The sequence below is a fragment of the Corvus moneduloides genome, chromosome 3, assembly GCF_009650955.1.
Source record: "Corvus moneduloides isolate bCorMon1 chromosome 3, bCorMon1.pri, whole genome shotgun sequence".
NCBI classification, from domain to species: domain Eukaryota; kingdom Metazoa; phylum Chordata; class Aves; order Passeriformes; family Corvidae; genus Corvus; species Corvus moneduloides.
Window position 1 is genome coordinate 27,460,387 of NC_045478.1, and position 25,136 is coordinate 27,485,522.

Genomic DNA, 25,136 nt, shown 5'->3' on the forward strand with positions numbered 1-25,136 from the left:
TCTCCTGTGGCCATCACTAACCACCCTCCATGCTGCATCAGCCGCAGAAGCTCTATTGACAGCAGTTGTGCACGACAGGGAGAGAACAAGGTTTCATTCTCAGAGTCTCAACTTGCAGCTGCAACACTGAAAAAATCTCAGGCCAGATTGTCATCTGCTGTGAACTGATATAACTGTAGTGAAGAAACAGAGTTGTGGCAACACTGTGGGAGCATGGCTTATCATCTAATGATTGTACAAGACAAACGTTAATTCTACAATTACAATGAGAGAACAACTAGCGCTTTTGGTGAAACTTTTTGACTATGGACGAAACTTAAAACATTTCACATTTTGATTGATTTACTTTCTTACCTCAAAATATGCAGCATTTTCTCTCAAATGTTGTTCAACACAGTGGCAGAGCTGAAGAATCCAGCTCCATTGTGTCTGCATTGCAGCTCTATAGGCCTTTAAGGAACGGAGATGTATTTTACAAATGGAAATTAAAACTGAAACTTGCATACCTTTACAGAATTTAGAAAACACAAAAGGAATGTGGCAAACACAAACAGGTAAATCTGATCACTTCACCCTGGAAAACCAAGCCGCAGTAAGGAAAATTCCAATTAGATGTAAGAAAGAAACCCTGTCACTACAGCATAGTCAAACATAACAAAACTTGCCCAGAGGGGCTGTGAAATCGCCATCCTGTGGCCTGGTCATATTTTGGCCAAACAAATCCCTGCCAGAGCTTCCAGCAAGAGCTGGAGTACAGCTCCTGACATTCCTCCAGTCTAAGCTCATCAACAACTCTGTGTCCCTATTTACTCGGTCAAAACAGTTGGAGTCTTGCCTGGCTACAATTCGTACATTAAAGTCGCAGTGCATACACGATGAAGAACCCACCCCCAGGACTGTGGGTGACTCCCGATTTTCTGTAGGAGCGGCGCAGGAACGCAAAGCGCGGTAGCCCCGAGGAGCCGCGCCGCACCCGCCCTCGTCAGCAGGGGGCGCTCCTGCCCGCGGGAAATCACCCCGAATCCCGGGGTTTCAATTCCTCTCATTCCCAGCTCAAAACTGTTTGTTCATTGCCTTCCAGGAATTTAAAATTGATGCATTAATGCATACATTGTTCTGTAGAAAAGTATTTTTTTTAAAAGGATTTTTTTTATAAATATGCCAGGACAGCACTATTGGAGTCAGCAATAACCTGCACAGTCACTGTCACTGCGATGGCCTGCATTCGTAACATGCATCCTTAGTGTATTTATACACCACACCAATTAGAGCAGCCTATACTTTTAAAGAATAGAATTGCCCACATTACATAAAATGCCATGTATTATTCAAAGTAGATGTCATGAGAAGGAAGGAAGGGAGGAGTTTTCTTCATGTTTCCCATTTTTGCAGATGTAAACTCGCAGAGCTGAAGAACAATAAAAATACATTCCTTCTGACTTTTTTCATTCTTCTATAATAAATCAGCTTTTTATTGTTTCAGTCTTTACCAGCCACTGTCTGTATCTACTCTTTTCTTGAAGGTCTACAAGGAAAAGTGTTTTACATTCTCCTTTGAAAACCTGTTATGACCCTACAACAGGTAAAATAAATTTTCTGTAAATTGCTTACCTATAACATAGAGCTAGATTCAAGCCTGAAGTAGATCACATCACCCAGTCAGATTTTTAACATCCAAACAAGTTTCATAATTCACTGACAAATAAGTTATGAAACCAACCCTAAATCATAATAGGAACCTGCACATACAGTAAGTGATGAGAAAAGCCCTTACTGAAACTTCTTTCAATCCAACAGGGCAGAAACCACGTAAGGACTGTTCTGTGCTCTCAGTCTTTCAATGCAATTTGTATCAACAAGTCTAGAAGTTAACTGCTCAACCAGAAACATTTAGATTTCATCTAACCAATCCAAGGTGTAACCATAACTTTATAAAAGTGTTTTTACTTTTTGGAAACTGGAAGATAAACACAACAGAGATGCTGAAGAGGAAATTTTAAAAGGCCCCTTTATTTAGAGTCTTGTTCAATTTTCTCTAAGTTTGCACTTCCCTTCTTTTCCTCCAAAACTCTGCTCTTTTAAATCCCAAAACTTTGTCTGTTTTGGTGCTGGTTTTACTAACTTACCTCAATGGTTAGCCGGGCTGGGTGGTTTTCAAGAAGCAATTGCTCAGCTATTTCTTGTACTGATTTTATAACTTCTTCTTTTTCATCAAGTTCTCTCATTAATTCCTTTTTTCAGACAAAAAAAAAGTTTTAGAGCTCTCTCTAATTATTAAAGATTACTTAATAATTCCCTCTGGATTATACTAGCAATACATACTGCATGGTATTCCTTTTTTCTTGCTATATTGGGATTTCTTTCACTCCAGTCATATGCAACCTCTTCCTCTTCTTTTTCATTCAGCCATATCAACTCTCTAGTAGCACGAGACACAAAATTGTGAAGAGTATCTAGATGCCTTTCCTGATTTCTTGATGTGTTCTTTATCAAAAGGAAATGAAAAAGATTTACAAGAATCAGAATTTAAAGCTCATCCCTTATCAGAAATTATGCACACCGAAAAGCTGAACATGGAAGAGGTATGACTAAACTTACCAAGAGTTTTGAGTACTGACTCTCCAGTTTGTGCAGTTTTTCTGTATAACTGAGTTTAAGAGGGGCAGTCATTTGGATCTATATTTAGTATATGAGATCAAAAGACAATAAAAAGGTTAGATACGTTAAACCATTCTGATTTCATCATAAGTCGTGTAGAGATCAGAAATAAAGGTAAGACTATGAAACCCAAACACAGTTCTAAAATTCAACATTAGTTAATGGGTCACCCAGTAAGAAAGCAATCAAAGAAATAAAGAAGATGGTGCAGTACCTCACTGATTTTGGCTTCTTTAAGGCTGGATTCAAATTCCTCAATAGCTTTGTGGACATTTTTGTGATTTTCTAAATGGCTTTCAACGCTTGGCAAATCTGAACCCCATTCTGCTCTATCAAGTTGAACCTTACAAACAGGAAGAAAAGATTAGCCATGATGTACAAAAAATAAACATAATAATTAAAAGTGGACTGTTTCTGCAAAGATTCTACCTGCATTTCTTCCACCCAGCTCAGTAGGTCCTGGACAAATTTCATGTTCACCTCTTCTTCTGTTAAATTCTGATCCACAAAAGCTGATTTCATAAGGGGTTTTCTGATTTGCATCAGTTTGAGTGTTTGCAGAGCCCCGCTGTCTACTCCTGTCACGTAGCTCTGAATTAACCGTGGTGGGATGCCTGGTGGATAAGTGGGAGTGATGGTTGGTGTCAGTCTGGAAGTAAGACCTGATGAAAGGCCAGATGTCAAACTGGAAGAAGTCAAAGTAGGTGTTAAACCTTGGGTCATTGCAGCATTTAATTCAGGGGTTAGGTTTGTTGTAAATCCTGAGTTTAAGCTCTCGGTTATTCCTGATATCATCAGCTTTGTCTGCTCTGTGGTCAGTGCGTGCCCCTTGTTGTACACGGAAGAACATTCAGTCCGTATGGCCATCAGTTCATCACGAAGTTTTGCAACTCTGTTAAAATAAAATTTAAAAAAAACCCCAATGAATGCTTATGATTAAGGTTTATCATGATCAACTGAATAGTGATACGAACTCACATAATCTCTTACACTTTAGTTGCACTTAAATATTTATAAATAAGTATTTCTATCAGAAAGTACAGGGTATGTCAGCTTACAGTTCTGTACAGATAACAAATGTAGAAATCAGGCAATGACTGAAAAAATGCTATGGGCACTAACATGCACTATACACAATTCCAGGGAACAATCAGCAAACCAGAAATCTTACAAGATACTACACGTTGCAGTAGATCAAACACCTGCAGTTCACTGCCAAGGAGTTATGCGCTTCGTCTCAACCAGTCCAGGAAGAATCCCAAAAAAATTTCGGAGCCAGTTCTTCATAAAACTGAATTATGCAGATTAAATGCTTCTTTCTGCCAACACTGCACACACTACTGCACATAACCTAATGTTACCCACTTATTACCTGTTAATACACCTACAGCTGTCACCAGAAATCTTGCCTCCATTTAAAAAAATCAGAGTTAGTAAACTGTAAATGTATTTTATGTGCAATAAAGCAAGCTAACATCTTTACACACAGATATCCAGTAAACATTAAACACTAAGGCATGTTCAGGGAGTTTACTTCATTTCCATAAATGAGTACAAATAGCTCCTGTTGTCTTCAACATTTGTGGGCAATGTACCCATTGGAATACCTGATATTTGCGTGCCCAGTGACAGACCACAAAGTTTATGCATAAAGAACTGAAAATTTGGTCCATAATGGGAATCCATATTTGGGACATTTATCTATTCACACAAATGCACTGTAAAGTACCTTTGAACAAGTTGGTCTGCTTGATAGTATTTTCCATCAATAAGAATTTGGGCATCAATCACTTGCTGGCGGAGAAGATTCTCAGATTCAAGAAGATACCCAGCTATCTCTGCTTCATGTTGGAACTGGAGGCCCGACTCCAATCGCTTGGTGTCCTTAATAAATAAGAGAAAGTCATAAGCCTCGCAGCTAAAGCAAAGAGACATCAGCTCTAAGAATTCCTTCTCTTTTCTAAAAACTTATTTTGATCTTGAAACAATTGTAAAGCATTTTATCTAACTACAGACAAAAAAAAACCAAACAGTAACAGAACTCACTCTAGGCAACTTGTGGTATTTTCTTGAAGAAATGCTACCTTAACAGTCCAATGAAAATAAAAGTAGCAGCTATTAAGGTTGCCCTCATAAATCCTTAAGATTTTTTTTGCCATTCTACTTCTATAAGTCTGTGAAAACAGACAAGTAAAATCACTGACTGACTTACAGACTGCAGAGCATTCCGGGCAAGTATCAGTTTGTCCTCACAGCTCCGGCTGTCCCGCTGAATTCTGTTTGCAATTTGCTGCAGCATTTCCAACCTAGGTGATACCAAAGCATTTCAGGAAAATAAATAAGTACTATGTTATTTATATTTACAATCATGTTGCATGACTTTAAAAACAAACAAATTAATCAACAGCATCTAACACAAAGGACAAATGCACATGCCAAGTTACCTGTTCCCTTCTAAGGTTCCATTACCAAAGCTTATACAAGATTTAATCAGTGTGGGACCACAATTAACAGAAAGGAAATTCTCATTAGAGTCAACGCTGGTTCGAGTACTAGTGCTGTTGCTGAACAGCGAATCACTGCTATGATAGCTGTAACTACTGCTATTCATTTTTACATCCAGAGCACAGTTCTTCTGGCTGTTTGCATTTGCTGAAAAATGAAGATAAAACTCCTGCAAAATGTACAGCTTCTAGGGATGAAATTCCACTACTGGCTTTTGAAACACCTAGACTCCTCCTTTATATAGGCTTCAGTATGCACATTTAAAACCCAGCAATTAATATTCTGCCAGCTCTTCAAAGGATTTTACCTGGGGCTATGTACGCTACCTTGCTTTTGGCTTCCCTACCTTGCATTAAAGCTTTGCAAGTACAGACTAGGCAGCAACAGTGGGGCGTCTCTAGGAAACAGACACACCAAATATTTTATTTAAGTGTCACTAGATAACTATAAACCAAATAAGAACTAAAAGAACTCTTTGCAGTGTTTCTCAGACTCTTCAGTGGAAAGCTTCAAAAAAGAGTGAAGAGAGAAATCCACGCTCAACAGTAGAGTACAAGTAACCTTCAGGCTGTGCTCCTTTTCCTTCAAATAGAACTGCACAATAAAACTGGGGGAGTATCATGGTTAATCAGCTTGTAACAATATGATCTGGGACACCTATACATCATCCAACCTACCATCATTCCTCCACTGTCCAAGCATGCATCTTCATTAACCATCCTGTCCCACTACACTGTCCTCCTGAAAATTTCCCTTCATCTTCTTCCACACTCACAGCCAATTGCTTCTAGCTATTTTGACCACAATATAAGCAAGAAAAATCTGATCACTGCTCTTAAGTTTACATTTTAACTCAGAATTTGGGATGGGGTGATTTTTTCAGTATTTCACCCCCTGCTTTTAGAATTCCTGAAGAACCCCACCCATTCCATAAGATGACTGTTTACACAGAAGAGCTCGGCAAAGGCACAGACACACCCCTGCAGCAATGCCAAACTCTGCTAGCTTTGCAAACTAGAGCTCAGTTTGGCACCCTCCTCATTGACACCATATTAATTTTGACCCCATACACCAATCAGGCCACACACATTGTCTGTTTGTGTTGATACTTTGAGATGTATTCACCAGACTTGCAGGCAAAGTTTTATTACTTACCAGATTTCAGTATTGGCTGAAGTCACATTTTTGCCACAATCAAATTTCACCCCAGCAGCTGTATTAACACTTCATAATGATAAGATGCACTGGTAACCAATGCAACAAACATGGATGATATTCTTGTGTCTACATCAATCAATACTTTTAACTTGGTGACTAAACCAGAATCACTTAATGAAATTTTCTCTCTCTCATTTTACAGTGACCACGCCATGTAGTGACTATCACCATATGATCTGTCACTTTTAAGTCTGTTTACCCTTTCTTAAATATGGGAAGGAAGTTAAGTTCATGTTTGTTTATCTGTGCTCAGCCCATATGAACAAAATAGAAATAAACTAAAGTCATTTACACACATTCTCAACAAAGATAATCCAGCTTTCTGCAAGTATGAACAGAATTTCTATTGGTGAAGCCAGACACTTTGCTTTTGGCAGGTTGGGACAGATTAACCTACAAGATCTAGCAGGCCGTATTTCTGCTGCTGCTTTCCAGTGTTGTGCTCTGCTTAAGAGGGAAAACTCAGTATTGTGTGGAAAACTTTGTATTCCTCTATAGGAACTTGTTCCACAGTAAGGTGTGTGAATCAGCACCTCCTACTGAATCTGCCATTTCAGTCATGCTCTTGCTTTTGTAAGCATGACACACGTTTAATCAACTCTGACTATCTTTGGGATGTCCTGACTGAAATCTCTCTTGCTGAGGACTTCCTATACAATGGTCTCGATTCTTCACACCTAGTTTCAGAGAGCCAGGTCATCCTGTTGTCACCAGAAAGTCAGCAACAAGATTCTCTAGAAAGTGATTCCAATCTGAGATGTCTCCTTTGGATGCATAAAGTAAAGCAGAATGAATCCAGATCCAGGTGTCTATATCTACCCACAGGTAAAAGCCCCAAAAATCTAACTTTAAGAGGGTTTTTTAATTAATGAATGGATAGCACCTGTGTCTCCCACAGAACTTAAAAAGACATACCATTAAAAAATGCTCTCAGACTGCATCACAACTTTAATTATGCTCAGTATGTTATCAGTGAGGTATAGAAGTGTCACACAGCCTATCACAGAAGGCTACTATGCCTTTGCACATCTAAACACTTGGTGTGCTCTTGAGTACCACTAACTTTTTAAACAACCTCTACACAGGATGTCATCCTACAATGCTGTGCACCAAGAAAAATACACATTTCCTGTAAAGAATGAGGATGGTGCTCATATGAAATCAAGTTGAAATGAGACAGTGAAGTGATATAAACCCAGCTTTGACTAACTGCACAAAGGAAGTGGTTATATATGCGTATAAGTGCTTTGATGATCTGAGGCACAGATGCTGCTCATAACAACCTTCTGAGACCACCAAAGTTGTTTCTGTCTGGACCTGCCTCAAGCAGGTAGAGAACTTCAGACCTTGAACAAAGGCAGAAATACTTGATCTAGAAAAATAATATGGACATTATCATAGAAAAAGATATTTACGAATTTCAATATGGGTTAAAACGACAGAAAATATATTAACAAAGCCTGTCAAATATTCACTAGCATACCTCTCCACTTCAGGCCGAAGGGTCTTCTCTCTTTCCAGCATGGCAATAATCAGCTTTCCCCACTCTTTTTCTATATCATTTGGATGGTAGCCTTGAGAAAGTTTGATGCGTCCAAATTCTATCCAGACCTTAACAATTCATATGTACTTGTTATTTTAAGTCACAGAAAAGGAACTTCTATACATTTCAATGCATGTTAAAACTTACCTCTAGAAGTTTATATAGATGTTTAATTTTTGATTTATCTGTCTCCTTCGGTGGAATTTCTGTTTCTTTAAACTGTAAATATTGATTATAAAGTGCCTACAGAAACATGAAAAATAACATCAACTTTTACTTACAGCAAATATAACTTTAGCCTCTAAACCCTCTCCTAATATACTTCACAAGCTTATCTTTATACTGTTCTACTAGAGTTCTACAAAAAACAATCAGTGACAAGCTATAGATTTCCTTTTGATTGTTCATATGCTAGCAATGTATTGATTATACTTTGAAAAGGTTAAGGAGTAGTACTGTTCTACAGCTGACTTGAATGTATAAATCAACAAGCACGTCATTTGTTCAAGTATGCTTTGAGTCAGTAAGATAAAGTGTAATTCCAACAAGGAGTTTAAACCACCACACCTCACCTTCAATTCCACAGGATTGTTGGGAAATGTTCTGTCAGACATTATTGTCACATGGTGTCTGATCCACTGCATGAGGTAGTTCACCATATTCTGATACTCAACCCATTTGACTTCAACATCCTGACAAAGCAAAATCCAGATTACAGAAGAGATTAAAATAATCTAAGAGCTCTTTTTTGCTTCAGCTTTGAAGGCTGAAGTCTTCACACATAAATAAAATGGATTTTTGAAATCCTACAATTCTGAAACAGTATTAATTTGCTCTTTAGAGATCAGTTCAAGTTTCCAAATATACGATTTCAGTCTTCAGTTTTGGTCCCAAATAATTCTACTGAAAACAAAATATTTTCTAGATTAGTAAATTTCAAGCTGGCGTAATTTATACATCCACAACTGAAAAACAAGAACTTTGACTCAATCTATCTCCAACTTCAGGCACACTGTTTACAGTTAAGCTCTTAGCACAAATATTTTCATGTCCATGATATGAAATAGCTAAGACTCTAAAATCTCAGCCTAGAAAAACCACGTCAAAGAAAAGTGTGAGAACAGTCCTATGGAAGACCTAGCTAACATTCTGGATCTGAAATTCAGAATTTTATTAATGTAGCTCACACACTGCACGAGTGGTCTTCTACTTACATTTGCACTGATGCCTTCACCACCTTCTGGTACTTTGGGAAATGCATCATAAAGTGATGACACATAAGTTATTACTGACTTCTCATCAGGTGAGGAAACATCGACATCTAAAAGAGCAAGACAGAACAGTGCTTTATCACATAGTTGTAAGAATGCCCACAAATATGCTACAACCTGCAGGCAGATTGGATTTTATTTTAGTGTTGGGGGTTTTGCAACAGAGCCATCTGCAGCTCTCTTACCTTCAGGATCCAGAAGTCTGGCAACACCAAGTTTTTCTGCTACAAAAAAAGCATGTTCTAAATTTGCAAGGTTGCTTTGAACAGCAACGGTACTCATGTCTATCAGGTCCGGCCTGTCAAATAAAAACAGCAACACTTGGTTACAACTCTTTACCAGTTTTAAATAAACTGTACTGGTAAATCAAACCATGAGCATGGATGGATACAGCAACAGTTTTCATTAAAAAAGGATTTCACTAAAATCGGGTGAACAAGCCGAGACCACTGCTAATTGAGAAACACAAGCAACAGAAAATTATAACATTCAGTTCTTCATCTACAAACTAGTTTCCAGCCATCCCTTATATACACCTCTATTTTCTTAAGCATATTTATTCATTTGCATCGACATGGTATTACAACACCTTGTCCTTTCACTGCCCTTGAGGGGATTAAATTCATTTTTGTCTTTTACAGGAGGGAATTAATTTCTACTACTTTCACAAGTTTTCAGTCATTCTGCATGAAATTCTTCAGCACGTCAGAAGCCCCATAGTAACAAAGTTTAGTCACAAAAACATCCCTTCAATCTTTTCCTGATGAGCTTTAAAGGTCTTCTTCAAATGCATTGAAGCCCTGCTTTCAGATATACATTGGTGCCACTTTTATAGGTAACTCTCAGCCCCATGCACTTAAAACCTCCACACCTTCATCCTGCTAAACTCCATTTCCAGCCACAATAAGCATGTTTTAATGGAATTATTGTCTTAAGCCCATCTTGCCTATAAATATTTTTAAGGCCCATAAGTACTATCCTGTACCAGCATCACTACTTTATTGTTTTAAATTAATGTAAAACTTCAAAACTAATATTGTGCTTTATGTTTTCTATGTAGGAGTTGGCTTTTAGGTCTTGTGATTGTCAGTGTGTTACTTCTTCCCTCTTTCAGCACTTGGAATCCTCACAGCCACCCACCAAAAAGAAATAAGGGATTTTCAAACATGCTGAGCAAAAGCTCATCTCATTGAAGTCAACTAGAGCCACAAGGGTCTGAAACCTTTGCTACTGAAATCCTACACTACTGAAAACCAGACTCACCATGAAAAAAAACCTAAAACAAAACCCCAAAAGAAAAAAAAAACTGGCATACAACTTTTAGCAAACAATTCAGTTCTTAAATTTTCTCATTTTTGTTTCCAGAGAAAGTATTTTCTTAATTTTACCAAGTAGAAGCTTTAAATAATTGCAACACATAGAAATAAAACTGTTAAATACCATTGTTCAAAATGAATGTTAACATTTCATTTGGCTACACCCCAAATTCTCTTGATAACAAAATTGTATTAACTTTGGGAAACTCAATACAATCTCATCTTTGAACCAACTACAAGGACACTGTAAATAAAAATCTATTTCTTTTCAGCCATTTAGAATCACTGCGTTCCTTGTGCTCTTTTGAAGAGAAGTCTACAAGACGGATAATAATACTACACCCATTATGCCTTGAAAGAACATTTAATTAATAATAAAACACAAGCAGTGCAATATAATCCTCCTAAGGCAGCGGGGCTTTCCACTTCCAATATGCTTAGTGGGAACATGATCAAGCTCACGCTGTTCTTCTCTGAATTCCAGTGCAACGAAAACAATGCAATGAAACCAATATCAGCCGTTGCTCTCAGCAGCACAGAAAATCCATGAAAAATAAAAGACAGTACTAGAAAAGAAAACTGAGCACCCCCATCTCCCATTTCATTAATGGAGATGGTATGAGTAATAAAGATTGCTTTACCAGCAGTTTTGACAAGAGAATCACGTTCTTGTAAGCGTAACACTTTTGCTTTGGTTATTTTTTTCCTCCTGCCTTCTTTACATTTGTTTCATGCTTGATAAAAATGTCCCAAGAATAATCATTTTTACTGCCTGTTCAATTGCCAGCTCTAAGAACATGAAAGGACAAGTTGTAAAAGCCTTGACTATTCCCAGAAAACAAGCTGCAAGCTGCAGAGACACTGACACAATAATCTCCTTAGAATAAAGCTTTCATTGAGATGAAGAAGAGGTAACATTGGTCTCACTGCAATACAGGTAACGAAATCAATAAAAACAACTGCTCCTGCATAATACATCATTTTACATCAGTGCTGTGGCTTCAGCACTCAGCTGAAGCAGAGCCTACACTGTGAGATGCCTCTCCACCTTTTAAATATACTTTCCCATCCCACAATTCCTACCAGCACTGGGTTATATTACAGTTTCACTTTAAGAACAAGGCAAAATTGCACTGAATACTGCCATTTTCAGTTAATTATACACTTAGCACATAGTATACTGACATAGATTAACTGGTCTATATTTATCTAAAGTCTTGGTCTACGAGAAAATACTACAGAAGATGGCATTCATGTCTGTCTTGACAGTGCTTGCCTTTGGCTTTTTAAATCAGATGAAGGCTCCACAGCTGACTGAGAACAAGTCCACTGATGGTTTATGAAAGGGAAAAAACAAGAATTATCACTTGAGTGCAAAAGCACCTGGCACCAGCCACAGCAAGAGCATGCTGCCTGGTGATCCCTCTGTGGATCACCCTTTCCTCTTCAGAAGTAGTAGAGGGATATGTTGCAAAGCCACAGGAAAAGGAGTTTACCTCACAGAGCTCAGTGAAGGACTTTTTTTAGCCCGAGAAAAATGCATTCAAAAAACATGGCTCAGGAAATCACTGATTGCCATACTGTTCCTTTGTTTTAATATTGGGGATTTTTTGCAATTTTAAATAGAAATAAATGCCATTTTTACATGCTGTAAGCTTGCAGAGCTACCAGTCCACTAACTGGAAATAACAATAACTGTTGAAATTGCAGCTGTGATGAGTATCCTCCAATATTGATTTAATTGTCGTAGTTGAAGTAAACACTAGATTTAAAAGCATCGTCCATCATGGAAACATTTTTTTTTAAGGCTATAGAGAAAAAACATGAGTTTTGTAGAAGCTATTTTTCATGTATTATAAATATATTTTATATCCATTTGCATAGCATTATTAAATAGTTTTATGCATAACCAAGAACAAATTAAATTAAATGCCCTTTAAGTAACATACAATGACTCTACCTTCTGTCATAATATTGTGAGTCATCTTATGGCAGATTTTTCAGCAGGCTGGGGCCTTGCCATGAAAACACACATCAACATCCCAAACACCAGTTGAGTTGGAACATTCCATGCAAAGAAGATGCTTCTGCTGCAGCCACACCTAAGTCAAGGGTTTGGCTTCTACATTGAGAGTCATTAATCATTTAATTTATTAAAAGACTGGTGCCTGCCATTTGAAATCTTAGTGTAGGTGTTAGAAATTAGATACAATTTGTATCAGAAGTGATGGGGAAAAAAAGTATAATTAATACCGCCTTAATTAGGAAGCTGACAAAATTATAATAAATTCAAGAAAACAATAGCTAGCACCACAAAGAGAAGGAAGAGAACAGTATCTGAAGAACAGCAGATATTTCTGGTCTGCAAAGAGTCCTTGAAATCAAAGAGTTGTGCATAATAAGTAATGTAAGGTACATGTAGATTTTCTCATTGCCAGAGGTTAATACCTAGCAAAACAGTTTAAGATCCAAACTAGCAGCTAAAATATTTGCCCATTAAAATAAAAGACTAGATTTGAAGGGGACTTGATATCTCAAAACAGAAAAAGATGTTTAACTCAACTTTATATTTCCTAGTTGACGAAGAAATCACTTCCTTCTCCTCACTGTTCCGGGATGACAGTTGCTCAAGTTACAACAATGTTTATCTTTATTAAAACATATATACATCAGAGTAATATTCCACATGAAAATACTGTTAATGCCTTCAGAAGGCTGAGAAGCTTGAAGTTATTTACATGAACCATCTAAACTGTTTAATCTCCAACTCTTTTTTCAGTCAAAACTCTGCATGCTACCTGAGTAATACCTGACATTAAAGGATATTTCATTCTTGGCTTATATATAGTTGAAACAGTAACATAGAGAGTTTCAAGCAGAACTCTGAGAAAACCATAACTGAAGATGCAGAGTGAAGTGCATCACGTCACTACAGTCCGATTAGTTTTTCCACTGCTGTAATTAGAAAACGCTTGAAGAAGTTAAACAATTTCTTTTCACTGTTCACAGAAAAATGAAAAGGACGGGTGCCAGAAAGACTCATGCATTTTTTAGGGATGGAAGGATTACTAGAACAAATGAAAGACCATGCCAGAACACACAGTCATAAAATAAAATTTTTTTCAATACCAAGAATGGAGCAACTTCTGGAACAGATAGGATTAAACATATACTTCAGGGCAGAGCACAAGCAATATATTATGATCTGTTTTAGAGATTTTGGTTAATAATAGAAACATTGCAGAGAAAGGAATTAAAAAATAATAAATTTTCATGTAAAACAGAAATTTTAGCTCTATCTTCAAATATGCATCTCCTGTTACTTTCCCAGGAGCTCTGCAAATGAGATGATGAAGTAAAGTCTAGTATTTAACCTATATAATTAGGCCTACCATTTAGCTTCTCTCTTAACATAGTTTCAAAAATACCAAAGTGTTTGTTTACACCAGTTTATGCATAGAGTCAATGTTTTGGAACTCACTAAAGAATTTGTCCCCACATCAGGTACAAATCTAAGTCTTGTTCAAAACAGCTTGCCAAAGAACCTGCTTCAGAAAGACTGAGTCAACAACACAATGAGAATGATGGCTGGACTTCAACTAACACATACTGTTCTTTGTGCCCCACACACTTTCATTGATTCCCCATGTTTGCAGTACTCTGCACATAGTCGTGACCACTGTGATCTAATCACAGTGTCGGAGGTACTCGTTGCTAATACATATGCCTACCACATTTTCCTGATTTTTTTTCAGGGATAGTCTGATCATTTAGAGAAGAGGAAGAGGAGAGTTTCTGCTTAAAAATGGCAAGGAGGTATGAGTTCGTGGCATTAATCTCGTCCAGCATCAGAATCAAGGACCACGATGTGGACATACAGCACAAGGTTCTGTAGCAGGCTCCTTGGTGTCAAAAACCCCATGCTGAGGAAAGGACATAAAATGTCGACTCTGAGTCAACACTATCTTCCATTATACCCTAGACCTCCCCCTCATTCAGAAGCCCTCGATTCACACATGACATGGTGATAAAAAAAATTACCCCAAAGCATCGAACCACTGGGTGAAGCTGAGCTGTGATGTCACTGAAGTTAGGCAACACTTCAGAATTCAGAGAAAATCAAAGATTTCAATTAGAAAACTGTCATTATAGGAAAGCTTTATCCTTGCAACTGTGATAAAGCAAAAAGCATGCTGCTGCATACAGCTCTGCTTATTGTTTGTTCAAGTATGTGGCAAAAACTTTTCTAAAGTTCCACAGGTCGCCAGCCTCAATTACATACTGTGTTAATGCATTTCATATGATCATTATGCCTTGTATCCTCTTTTTGGTTTTGTCCTCTTCTGTTGGTATGACAAGAATGCCTGCACTACACGTGATTTTATGTATCTCTACAGATTTCACTCAATGCCTCTATAAAGATGAACAATAATGCCGTTTTAGTCCCTTGGGAACTGAAAAAATCTCATGTGATCTGAACTCTGCAGCTCTCCTTTGCTTATTTTTTCATAGTTTTTCATTTAAATTTTCAGATATGATGAATAAATCTGAAAAAACTATTGCAATAGATAGTATAACAAGGGCACACTATTTATATTTCCTGTCTGTTCTTCAGACATCTCAACATATCAAGATTTCCAACAGAAAAAGAATGAATGTTTTAACTGCAGTTAAAATAAAGAAAGCAAAAGCTGTCAGGTGCCCTAACATTAATTTAGCCCACAACAACATACAGAGCTAATTCAGGTAATTCCTTCTTTGAGCATGCCTTTGATTTGACAAGCACTGGATTTAATAAAGCTACTGAAGCTGCCTGTCCCACTTTTGTTAGCACTGAAAAACATTACCTGTAACTTGCTGTACCAAGTGATTTAGATAAAAACACAATTGTGGCATTGCAGTATCAAAGATCTTTTAGTTAAATGCGGAGTTCATCTTTAGCCATGCAAAACAAACCCTAATCACAACTTGGCAGTAAGTTTGCAATGCTGGTTTCAAACTCAGTACACACATGAATGAAACTAGAAAGGATCTGTTAGTCCTTTCAGTAGCTTTAAAAACAGATTTTACACTGTCTTAGTACTAAGAGCTGTTTCCATCATTACAAAACCAGAAATGGTACAGCAACTTTGGCAATTTTTGGCTATGATAAAATTTAAATAGGAATGAGGCTCATAGCTGTTAACCTCAACCCACACCATGCAATCCACAAAAATAAGCACAAATAATGTACCTTGAACTGTTGAATACCAAAGAGACAAGGAAGAAACCCAACCAAATTATTTTTCTGTTCTGCATCCTGAGAATACTCCCTCCAGACCACAGCAGTGGCTGCTTGACAGAATGGCTTCCCAGTGGGGTTAATACAGCTACCGACAAGGAAGAAGGGGTGAGGTACTGTAATGAGTTCAAACAATTTCCCAAAGGCTCATTGTGCCATCCTGTCTTGGAGGCAACCATTTCTCAGTGTGCCACAAATTTGCCAAAGGCATTCCTTGAGGATCAAGACCTTTCCCTGTGTGATTTATTGTGGGCACATATGCCCCCACTGCTCAGACACCATATCCTTTTAGATAAAGATTGCTGACAGCCTTAGGTGTCCTGGTCTTTGCCAATCCAAGAGTACAAAACATGTGAAACCCGAATTAAAAAACCTGGCCTTTCAACTCAAAGCTTTACTTTAAGTTTTATTCCCATTAAAATGACAAGATAAAAGCTTTGATTTAATCCCAAGATTTTTTTTTTTTCCCCCTCAGTTACTGCAAAAAGAAAACTGCTATTCAGCTGCTACTTAGCAGTAGGATCCAGCATAACATACACAGAGATCATTTTAAGTCCAGGTCTGAAATTAATCAACCCAACTGACTGGAAGTCTTCCACCTAATACCCACTAAGGCTAACCACCACCACAACACAAGATGTTAAAATTGCAGGCACGCTTCCAGTACTATTTTAATACAGCCTTTACCAAGTGCCATCACAGAATTCTTCTGAGTGCATCCAATTAAACTCCAGGTTAGGTAACTTGCTATTTGTAAATCCATTAGAAATATACTCAGGCAAGTAATATTAAAAGCATGTCTGCTTATCAGTGTTTTTAAGCATCCTAAATGCAGTTTATGTTTTCCCAAACTGCCAATTCTTAACGCCAAGTTTGTTTATTCTACACAATCAAACCTGTTGAAAACAGTAAGAACCACACAATGAGGTGGGTGGAAAGGGGGGGGCAAACCGAAATTTTCTGTGTGTTAAAGCTGGGTTACAATGAAGTACAAGTCACAAAACAGCAAGCCAAAACTAGCAGACCCAACTAATCTCTTTATTTCAAACATATCCCCTAGCATTTTAAGGCTTGACACTGTGTAATATTTAGTTTCTTTCTCATTCATTCCCCAAGGGCATTCAACGCGTTTCTGCAAATTGAGGCGTTACCATCCCTTCCCTTAAGGAATGTATTCAAGTCAGTACCTGAGCAGTTGCAACATGTTTTAACATCAGAGGGATGCCACATGCACTGCTGGCCCGGAGCTTAGTGTTCAACCAACTGTATCTACACAGCAAATCATCCTGGGTCAGGTTGAAACGGCTTGTTCCAAACCAGAACAGTTATTTAGCAGGCAGCAATCTAGCTTGCTCCCTGCTATACCCACATTCAGAAAAACATCCGCTTCGTAATTCTGAAAGCATACTGAGTTATGGTAGCAATATTTCAAAAGAAAAGCACTGTGACTCTGGAAAGTTTGTCTCTCTCACTTTATCTAGCATTTATGGACATGTTCCATATGCTGCTTCCTCTGGGAACAAACTGCAGCTTCTATTCCTCTTCCTCCCACATGAAGCACTCAGTGTACCTACATTTCTTCCATGCAGTCACTGTTCCTCATTTGTCTGGGAATAGTAGCCATCTTCTCCTCCCTCACTCACTACACTGTATGCAACTTAAAACTACAGACATCATTAAGGTCTTGCACAAAGTTTACCAGTAACAAAGGCTCCTCTGCATCAGATCCCTGTATTTCTTTAACAGTACAGTAATAACATTTTTCCTGTGCTCAAAATGTATCCCTTTTAACTCTATCACCCCCTTCCCTCTATGTAGCATTTCTAACACTTGCTAGGTGGTGCCAAAATTTAGAGACAACTGACTACATGTGGTCTTGGCAAGCCTTGGTACAGCATTACATGAAATAACCTCACTTGTTTTCTTGTCTTAAACCTTTCATGTGTATACTGTAGTCCTGCTTGCTTGTCAGACTGCTGCCTGACCTGAACACATTTTATCCCTTTTCCTACTAAGCAGTCTTTCATATTTTGTATGGTTGCCGAAATTCACCTAGAAGTCCAGACATAACTGGACATATCTGAGTGTACAGAAGGCAGAGCAAGGGCCCTTGACCTTTAGCTACTGGTTCTTCCCATAGCATGGCTGTGGCCCATTGTGACCACATTCTCCAAGGCAATACATGAGCCCTGTTCCAGGGACAGCACTGACCCAGGACTGCTCTTAAGGAGCTGCACCCTGTCTGGGGGGGCAGAGAGAGAGAGTTCAGCCATGCAGACAACAAGCTCTGCTGTACCACTTACCCTCAGGGCTGGAAAGCAGGGGCTGGACCCATTTCATTTACTAGAACAGACCTAACACCTGAGACTAGAACTTAAAAAACTGACTTTATCTGGGAACTGAGCTTGCAGGGCTTCCTGAACAGATGCTGGTTTTCACCATACAGGGACCACTGAGGCTACTCATTAAATGGTATTATCTAGTTAAACAAGAACATACTGCTTTTGCTGGAGTTCCTTTTGTAAATGGTAAAATCAAAATTAACTCTCTATTATAGAGCTGTGAGAATACAAAAATAAAATGTATAAAGGAGTGCACATATTTTTACAAAAAACACACACGAGTGATAATCTTTTCCTGTCTTCTATACCACATCTTTTTTCTTTAGAAACTAAGATGAGTTGGTCTGTGACCATGTCTGTTTTCTGAATATCAGCATCCATTGTCCTTAATGAAGCATCTACAGGTGCCAACTGTAGATCTCACAGCTATTATTTTTACTATTTCTTAAATTCCATTTCAGACACTTTTTAACTGAAATTTCCTGTAGTCCTTGTGTAACAAAGGTTCAGGGCAGTCTGAGATCAAAACAACGGTTTTGCTACTTTGGTATAACTTTTCATCTGAATTTGCTGTAAAATAAATGTATCTGCCAAGTTCAATGTAGATTACTAGCTCCAATCTGGCATATGACTCCTACTGAATTAAGAGCGGCTTTCACTCTCTATGGAAACAAACTGTTTCTATATATAGGGGATATAGCTGGGATACAGTTCTAAAAAATTAGTGTTTCTTCTTTCTGGGCAAAAGGTATGTACAGAAAAAAAAAAAAAAAAAAAAAGAAAAGAAAACACAAATCAAGAGCATTTACCCAAAACACAGCCTAGTGACTAGAAATACTTGAGGTGATAATGGTGCAGGATGAAGATCCCAGGGTGCAGATGGTAATATCTCCAGAAAAATCTGGGCATTACACCCTGATTAAAGTCAGTCTCCAAAGTCTGGCTTACAGGTTTTTGCTATGCACTATATGATGGCACAAAAAGAACATCGTGTACTTTAGAAACTGCCTGAAGTCAGATTTCTTCCAACACCACATATTGAATGAAATGACATACGTCTTCAATGAAAAATTAAGCTAAAAAAGGCAAATGATATAACAGATGAGCCATACAGCATCTTCTTGAATCTCCTGGGTGTATCTGTAGCTTTCACTAATGGCCTGACCACATATCTGAAGAAAGGTGTGGAGGTTCAAAAAACAGTGTGAAAGCTTATATATTTAAATACAAATCTGGTCATGTTCAGTATTAAAACTCACTTTTTAATGTTATACTTTGATTTGGTCTTTCTATCTAAGGACAAGTATTCCCACAGAACAGAGTAGGTTTAGATCAGATATTAGGAAGAAATTCTTTACTGTGAGGGTGAAGAGGCATTGGAACACATTGCCCAGAGTTGTGGATGCCCCGTGCCTGGAAGTGTTCAAGGCCAGTTTGGGTGGGGCTCTGAACAGCCTGGTCTAGTGGGAAGTGTCTCTGCCCATGGCAGAGGGGTTGGAACGAGATGATCTTTAGGGCGTCTCCAACTCAAACTATTCTGTGATTCTATGATTAAAGCAAACTCCAGGGCCTGCAATGGAGCCCCCCCAAGGCAGTTCTTGAGGTCAGTGTGAAGCCCTGTTCCCAGGGATTTAACCATGCACAGGGTGCAAATGGAAACTTTGTATACTCTTCAAAAGCCCAGCCAAGCAATCTGCAATCTTACCCTATAAACACAGACCACTGGAAACTGCTGAAAACATAAGAAATCTTCTCACATAGAAAACAATTACCTTTTTCTAAATTTGGTGATGGGAAAAAAATCAAATGGTATATGGATCCAAGCACCTCAAATAGAGCAATTTTTTCCTCTCATTTCCATTATTCATAAAATTACTTTCCTTGATTTAAAGAGCACTACAAAATCACCGGCAAGTCACTCATACTCTTAGAAGTAAGAGAGAAAGTAACTGAAGGCCTTTATGAGAAGCTCTGACAAACAAATCCTCATTGCTCAAGAGGACAGAAAACAAATATCCTGCATTTGCTCAGGAGAACGGGTGACTGACAACAGTGCATGTGCTCCATCCAGCACCTGCACACAGCCCACATCCCTGCTTGACCCTGGAGTGGAGCACTGCCAGCACGGCAGTGGGTGCAGGAAGGACAGGGAGACAGGGAAGAACCTGGGTCACCCATTGGACCACCAATGTCCACCAAGATGCTGCAGTGGGTATCCCAGTCCTATGGGGCATCTCCCATGCTTCTTGGGGGAGTCCATGCACTATACCTGCAGTTCTGCATCACAAATCTTAACTAGCTTGGACTAAGAGGTGCAAAGATCCTCTGTCAAGACAGAAAAACAAAAGAAACAATTCTAACCTGCTGTTAAGAGAAGGCAGGCTGCCAGTTCTGCTGAAGGGAGAGACTCCCTGCCTGCTGGCGGCTGAGTCACAGCCCAGCTCCTCGCCCAGCCCTTCACAACTTCAGCAATTTTCTGAAGTCTTGAAGCTGGTACGTACTTGCAATTTAAAAAAATCACTTATGCCTGGAGGGGAGGTAATTATGGCCTGCTACTCCTGTCCTGTCACCTGGAACTGGACAGTGACACCTCCCCGTCTCGTGTACCACTGACTGTAGAGATCATGTTGGACTCATATAGCTTGTGTTCTCTATGGTGCATCCAGAGAAGGCCTCTCAGCCTTGGTGCCAGGGCTGTGAGCCAAGGCTGTCCTCTGGGAGCTGCTGGTGCTCTGGCCTCTGGCCCACAGCTGAGCTATGGCCCCTGCAGTGGTGCAGCCAACCTGTGGGCAACACACGTGCCAGGTCCAGCCTCACCACACGCCCAGGGAGGTCCCAGTGACGAGGGCTGGGGCTGCCCTGCAGCACCCCTGGCTGCCCCACTCGTGACTGAGGCAGTGGAACTGGCCCTGGCTGCCAGACCCTGCCCTGATGGACCTCTTTAGGGAGCTCCCGTGGCTGTGCCCTGGCATGGGTAAGCACATGCTCTCCATCCAACATCCAGCTTACTGTGGCTCAGCACAACTGCAATTCTAGATACAAGCCTGGGTATTGGAGCCTTCTGGGTTGTACTGTCATAGCACTAAATGTCATGCCCTTAAAATTAGGTCTGAGCCCAGTTAAATCCCTTCCAGGACTGGAAGTCATGTCCTACCTGAAGAGCCCCATCCCCCATCTGCAGAGTTGATATTCCTCCCAGCCCAGGGTGCTTCTGTACAGACAAGTATCTCCAGTGAGCACAGCACACCTGGTGCAGGGGCTGCCACTCTGCAACACAGCTGACAGATGTGCCCCCACGGGGGTACTCCACAGCAGCAGCACCACGGTCCCACCCCACTCCAGATGTGCCCAAGCAGGCACATCTGATCATCCACCCTGGTGGAGCACACCAGCTGGTAGCATCCACAGGATGCTCAGACCAGCTCCTGACACCACCTGTGATCCACAAATTGGGAGCTAATAAAACAGACAAACAGAGCAAATGGAGAATCACTGCCAGAACTGTGCAGATTTTTTAGTGTTTAACCTACTTACTGCTCAGAAGACAAACCAAGCTTTAAAAGAGGTCTCTGGAGTAAAACAATACAGTTAAAAATATCAGATGACTGTTTGGGAAGATCATTCCTCTCTTGTGAGCAAGAGCTGGAAATTATTAGCTCTGTTTTAACGGTACAAAACAGAAAAGGAAAGAAACACAGAAACTCACTGAAATCAGTGGAAGAATCTGAAATGGAATCCAAAAACCTGTAACTTCTCACAGCAAAGCCACATTAGATAAGGTTGGTAAACATTCCTGAGAAGGACACAATCCTTAGGTGAAGTTATGTTTACAGAAGGAAGTTAAGCTCAATGGAAACCGGCACAGAAGCACACAAAATGGGGACTCTGCTCTTCAGCCACTGAATCACTTGCTTTGTGCAACACACTCGAGTCAAAGGTGCCTGTTCTTCCCTGCTGAAACACTGTGAATGAAACTCATGGAGTAATGCCAGGAACACTGTTCCAGCACAGCAATTCAGTCATATCCCAAGGTATTAACATTTGCACAGCCAGAGGACAGGATTTGAGTTTTTCTTTATTTAATAACTGAACCGTACCACAATTACCAGTTGCTTGAGCAGTAAAGGCTACACTGCTCTATGTAAGAGACAAGGATCTGAAGAAGCTTGGGAATATTTTCCATTATTCAATCTCATTATGCTCCTTCCTTTTTTTTCTCTTTCCAATCTCTCTGCATCTTTCATATTGTTTATTTTATCAAATACTTGCCTGTGCTATGTTCATTCCTTTGGCTGCTCTGTCCTGGGTAAAACACCCTTGTCTTTTGCCATTTCCTTTTGTCTTGCCAATGTTACTAAAAGAGACTTTCTTGCTGGCATGCACCTCCTCCCTGACCAGCTACCCAGAACAGAAGCATAGTCAGAAAACAACCTCATTGACTCCAATGCAGCTTCATTTTACCACAAAATTATGCATTGCCACAGCCAGCTTCTCAGGGACTTTTAGCACTGTGTGTGATGCTCACAGCCTTTACACACAGCCTGTGAGGAAAAGGCTGCACTTGTCTCCCATTTTACTTTAATGTCCTAATCCCCATAAGGATCACATGTATGTTGTGTCTGCCTAGACTTCCTTCTGTGGTGGGCCAAGTGGTCCCACGAAAGGAAATCCAAGAACAAAATAATCTGCTCTAGGCTCTGTTTGCTTGATGTGCATGAAAAAACACCGAATTTGCCTTTACTGGGGACACTCCTTCAAATTATACCAACGAAATCATGTACTCTTAAACTTCCTTATGATATGCTCCAGGGCATACAGTACAAACTACACGTGCTATGATAAACCCAGAAAGCTTTGTGCAGTCAAGGACAGATCAGTACACACTAATTAGCCCAGCAGGCAGAATACTCTCCCACATGATCCTCTAAGACACAAACCTTCTTAGTCAATTCAGGAACCAAAAAAATACACAGTAAGGAAGATATGTCACCAACCAAGAGGGAACAGCGAGCACATCAATGATTAAATCTTGTTCCTCTGATACGCTTGATGCCAAAGTCAGCTTTGTCAAGAGAAACCTGTTCTCACTTAGAATCCAGAATTAGAAATCCTCCCCTGTCAGTAGACATCTTCAGCTGTATTTCAGATTAATATCCTGTACCCTTTAGCCTCTAGTCGCAGCCACCAGTGACTCTATAGTGTCTGCTTAACTTTGTAAGAGTATGGTCACCAAAGCACAAATCCCTTCTCAGGCTGAGAACACTTGAGCCAGCTGGTCACATTTTCCATGAGAATACCCTTTTACAGGAAATGCATCTCAGAGTAGATCTGGGCTCCACACATGAACACTGAAGAAGCTCTACACTCCAAAGGTAAAGTCACACAAGGAAGAAGACAGATCTCAGACATATCCCAGATCATACAGTAGTTGACTGTTTCACCAGCAGTGCAGTTTTGGACTTTGGTGGTCAGTTCTGCCTCTACCCCAACTACACTTAAACATCAGTATGACAAAAAGGGACTGTGGAGAAGACTGAATTCTGGAAACATCCTTCCTAGCAGCTTGAACATGCCCCATTAAATACATACAGTATTCCTGGAAATACTTCTCTGAGGAAGGAGGGACATGCAAAGGTTAATGAGGCATCCTTTGGCTGCAAAGAGCAGGAAATCTCTGAGGAAGAGTCAGTGTCATCCCCACAGCTGCAGCGCTATTACAACATAAACCAGAGAGCCCTCTCTCTTAGTACATTAAAATGCTCTAATTAACATTTTCCAAGGGAGCAAACAGAGTACTTGCCTGTATTTATGAATGATGGCATTAAATAATCTTCCATCGCGCCAGCAGGTAGTGAAATTTTCACAATGTATTCCAGCATAACCCTCTGTTGTTTGCTGCGACCACAGGAGCAATCTCTCTTTAGCAGACATATCCTCTGACTCCCCAGTAACATGGATATCAGATATCTAAAACACAGTTAATGTAAAAACTACAGTTACATCTAATCCATAATATGTATTATTATTATGATAATTTATTATATATAAATGCTATATAAGTATATATAAAATGCAATATGTTTTATATGTATATAGTCACACTTGTACAATAACCGTATTTATGTTATTCATAATTTATTTAGCTGTGAAATTCCTCTCTTAAAACAGGTTAATTTATAGCACATGCTCCGGAATTCAGTAACAAAACAGTCATTCTGAGTGAAAACTGACAATACTAGCTTTAAGGCAAAATTTTCTGAGGAGTATTTTAGGAATGACTAAAAGACTGAAAGATTATAAATAAAAATTTTGTCTGATCAAGAAGGTTCCGTTTTGTATTATTTAAGGATTATCAACTCCGTATCAGAGAAAGCAGGAAAGTACTGGGAATTTTACACTCAAATACTACTTTACAGTATATTAGATTATCTCCTAATGAAGTTCAGACAGTTTCCTTAGAAAATTACCACAGTATAAATATGATGCAGACATTTCCCGAATTTGTACACATATTGTTTGTACCTCATGCTACAGAAATTGTACTCACTGTAAATGTAAACTCTAAAAAGGAAGAAAAATAAGACATGCCTCGACAAAGAAAGTGCTATGGCATGTTGTCGTTTTTCTAAGTGACCGCCTTTTACCACTTATCCAAACAAGATATATAATATAAGGTTATTATGAACTACACAGGAACCCAGGTACCATAAGGACCTGAATACTGTAGCTCAGCTAATACAAAAAGCAGGCAGAGCTGCTTGGGCAGAGACAAGAGGGCTTGTGACAATGCCTCAGTTTGTGGGTAGACAACAAGCACCTCTGTGAGCTGTCCTGTAAGAGGCTGCTCCCCACGAGCACACACTCAGCACTGCAGGGAGACACAGGACTGCTCTGGCTCCAGAGCCAGCCTCAGCTCAGGGCAGGTTTGCCCACAAACAACTCTAAGTACTTGAGTTAGGTACAGAAGAGCCTTCAGTTGAGCTGTGCCAATTCCAGCAACCC

At 39.4% G+C, this 25,136-nt stretch overlaps 1 protein-coding gene across 1 annotated transcript in view; it reads right to left on the minus strand.

Moving 5' to 3' along the window:
• Nucleotides 1-25,136, minus strand: part of LOC116442088 (dystonin-like) — a 164,651-nt gene that overhangs the window by 6,233 nt on the left and 133,282 nt on the right. The window contains exons 10-23 of the mRNA XM_032104682.1: nt 23,935-24,101; nt 9,381-9,493; nt 9,139-9,245; nt 8,497-8,616; nt 8,072-8,167; nt 7,865-7,992; nt 4,871-4,964; nt 4,388-4,542; nt 3,088-3,550; nt 2,873-3,001; nt 2,599-2,676; nt 2,323-2,484; nt 2,127-2,231; nt 355-450 (exon numbers count right to left, since the gene is read on the minus strand). Of these exons, the coding sequence (XP_031960573.1) occupies nt 355-450; nt 2,127-2,231; nt 2,323-2,484; nt 2,599-2,676; nt 2,873-3,001; nt 3,088-3,550; nt 4,388-4,542; nt 4,871-4,964; nt 7,865-7,992; nt 8,072-8,167; nt 8,497-8,616; nt 9,139-9,245; nt 9,381-9,493; nt 23,935-24,101 (2,013 nt within the window). The remainder of the gene's footprint in view (nt 1-354; nt 451-2,126; nt 2,232-2,322; nt 2,485-2,598; nt 2,677-2,872; nt 3,002-3,087; nt 3,551-4,387; nt 4,543-4,870; nt 4,965-7,864; nt 7,993-8,071; nt 8,168-8,496; nt 8,617-9,138; nt 9,246-9,380; nt 9,494-23,934; nt 24,102-25,136) is intronic.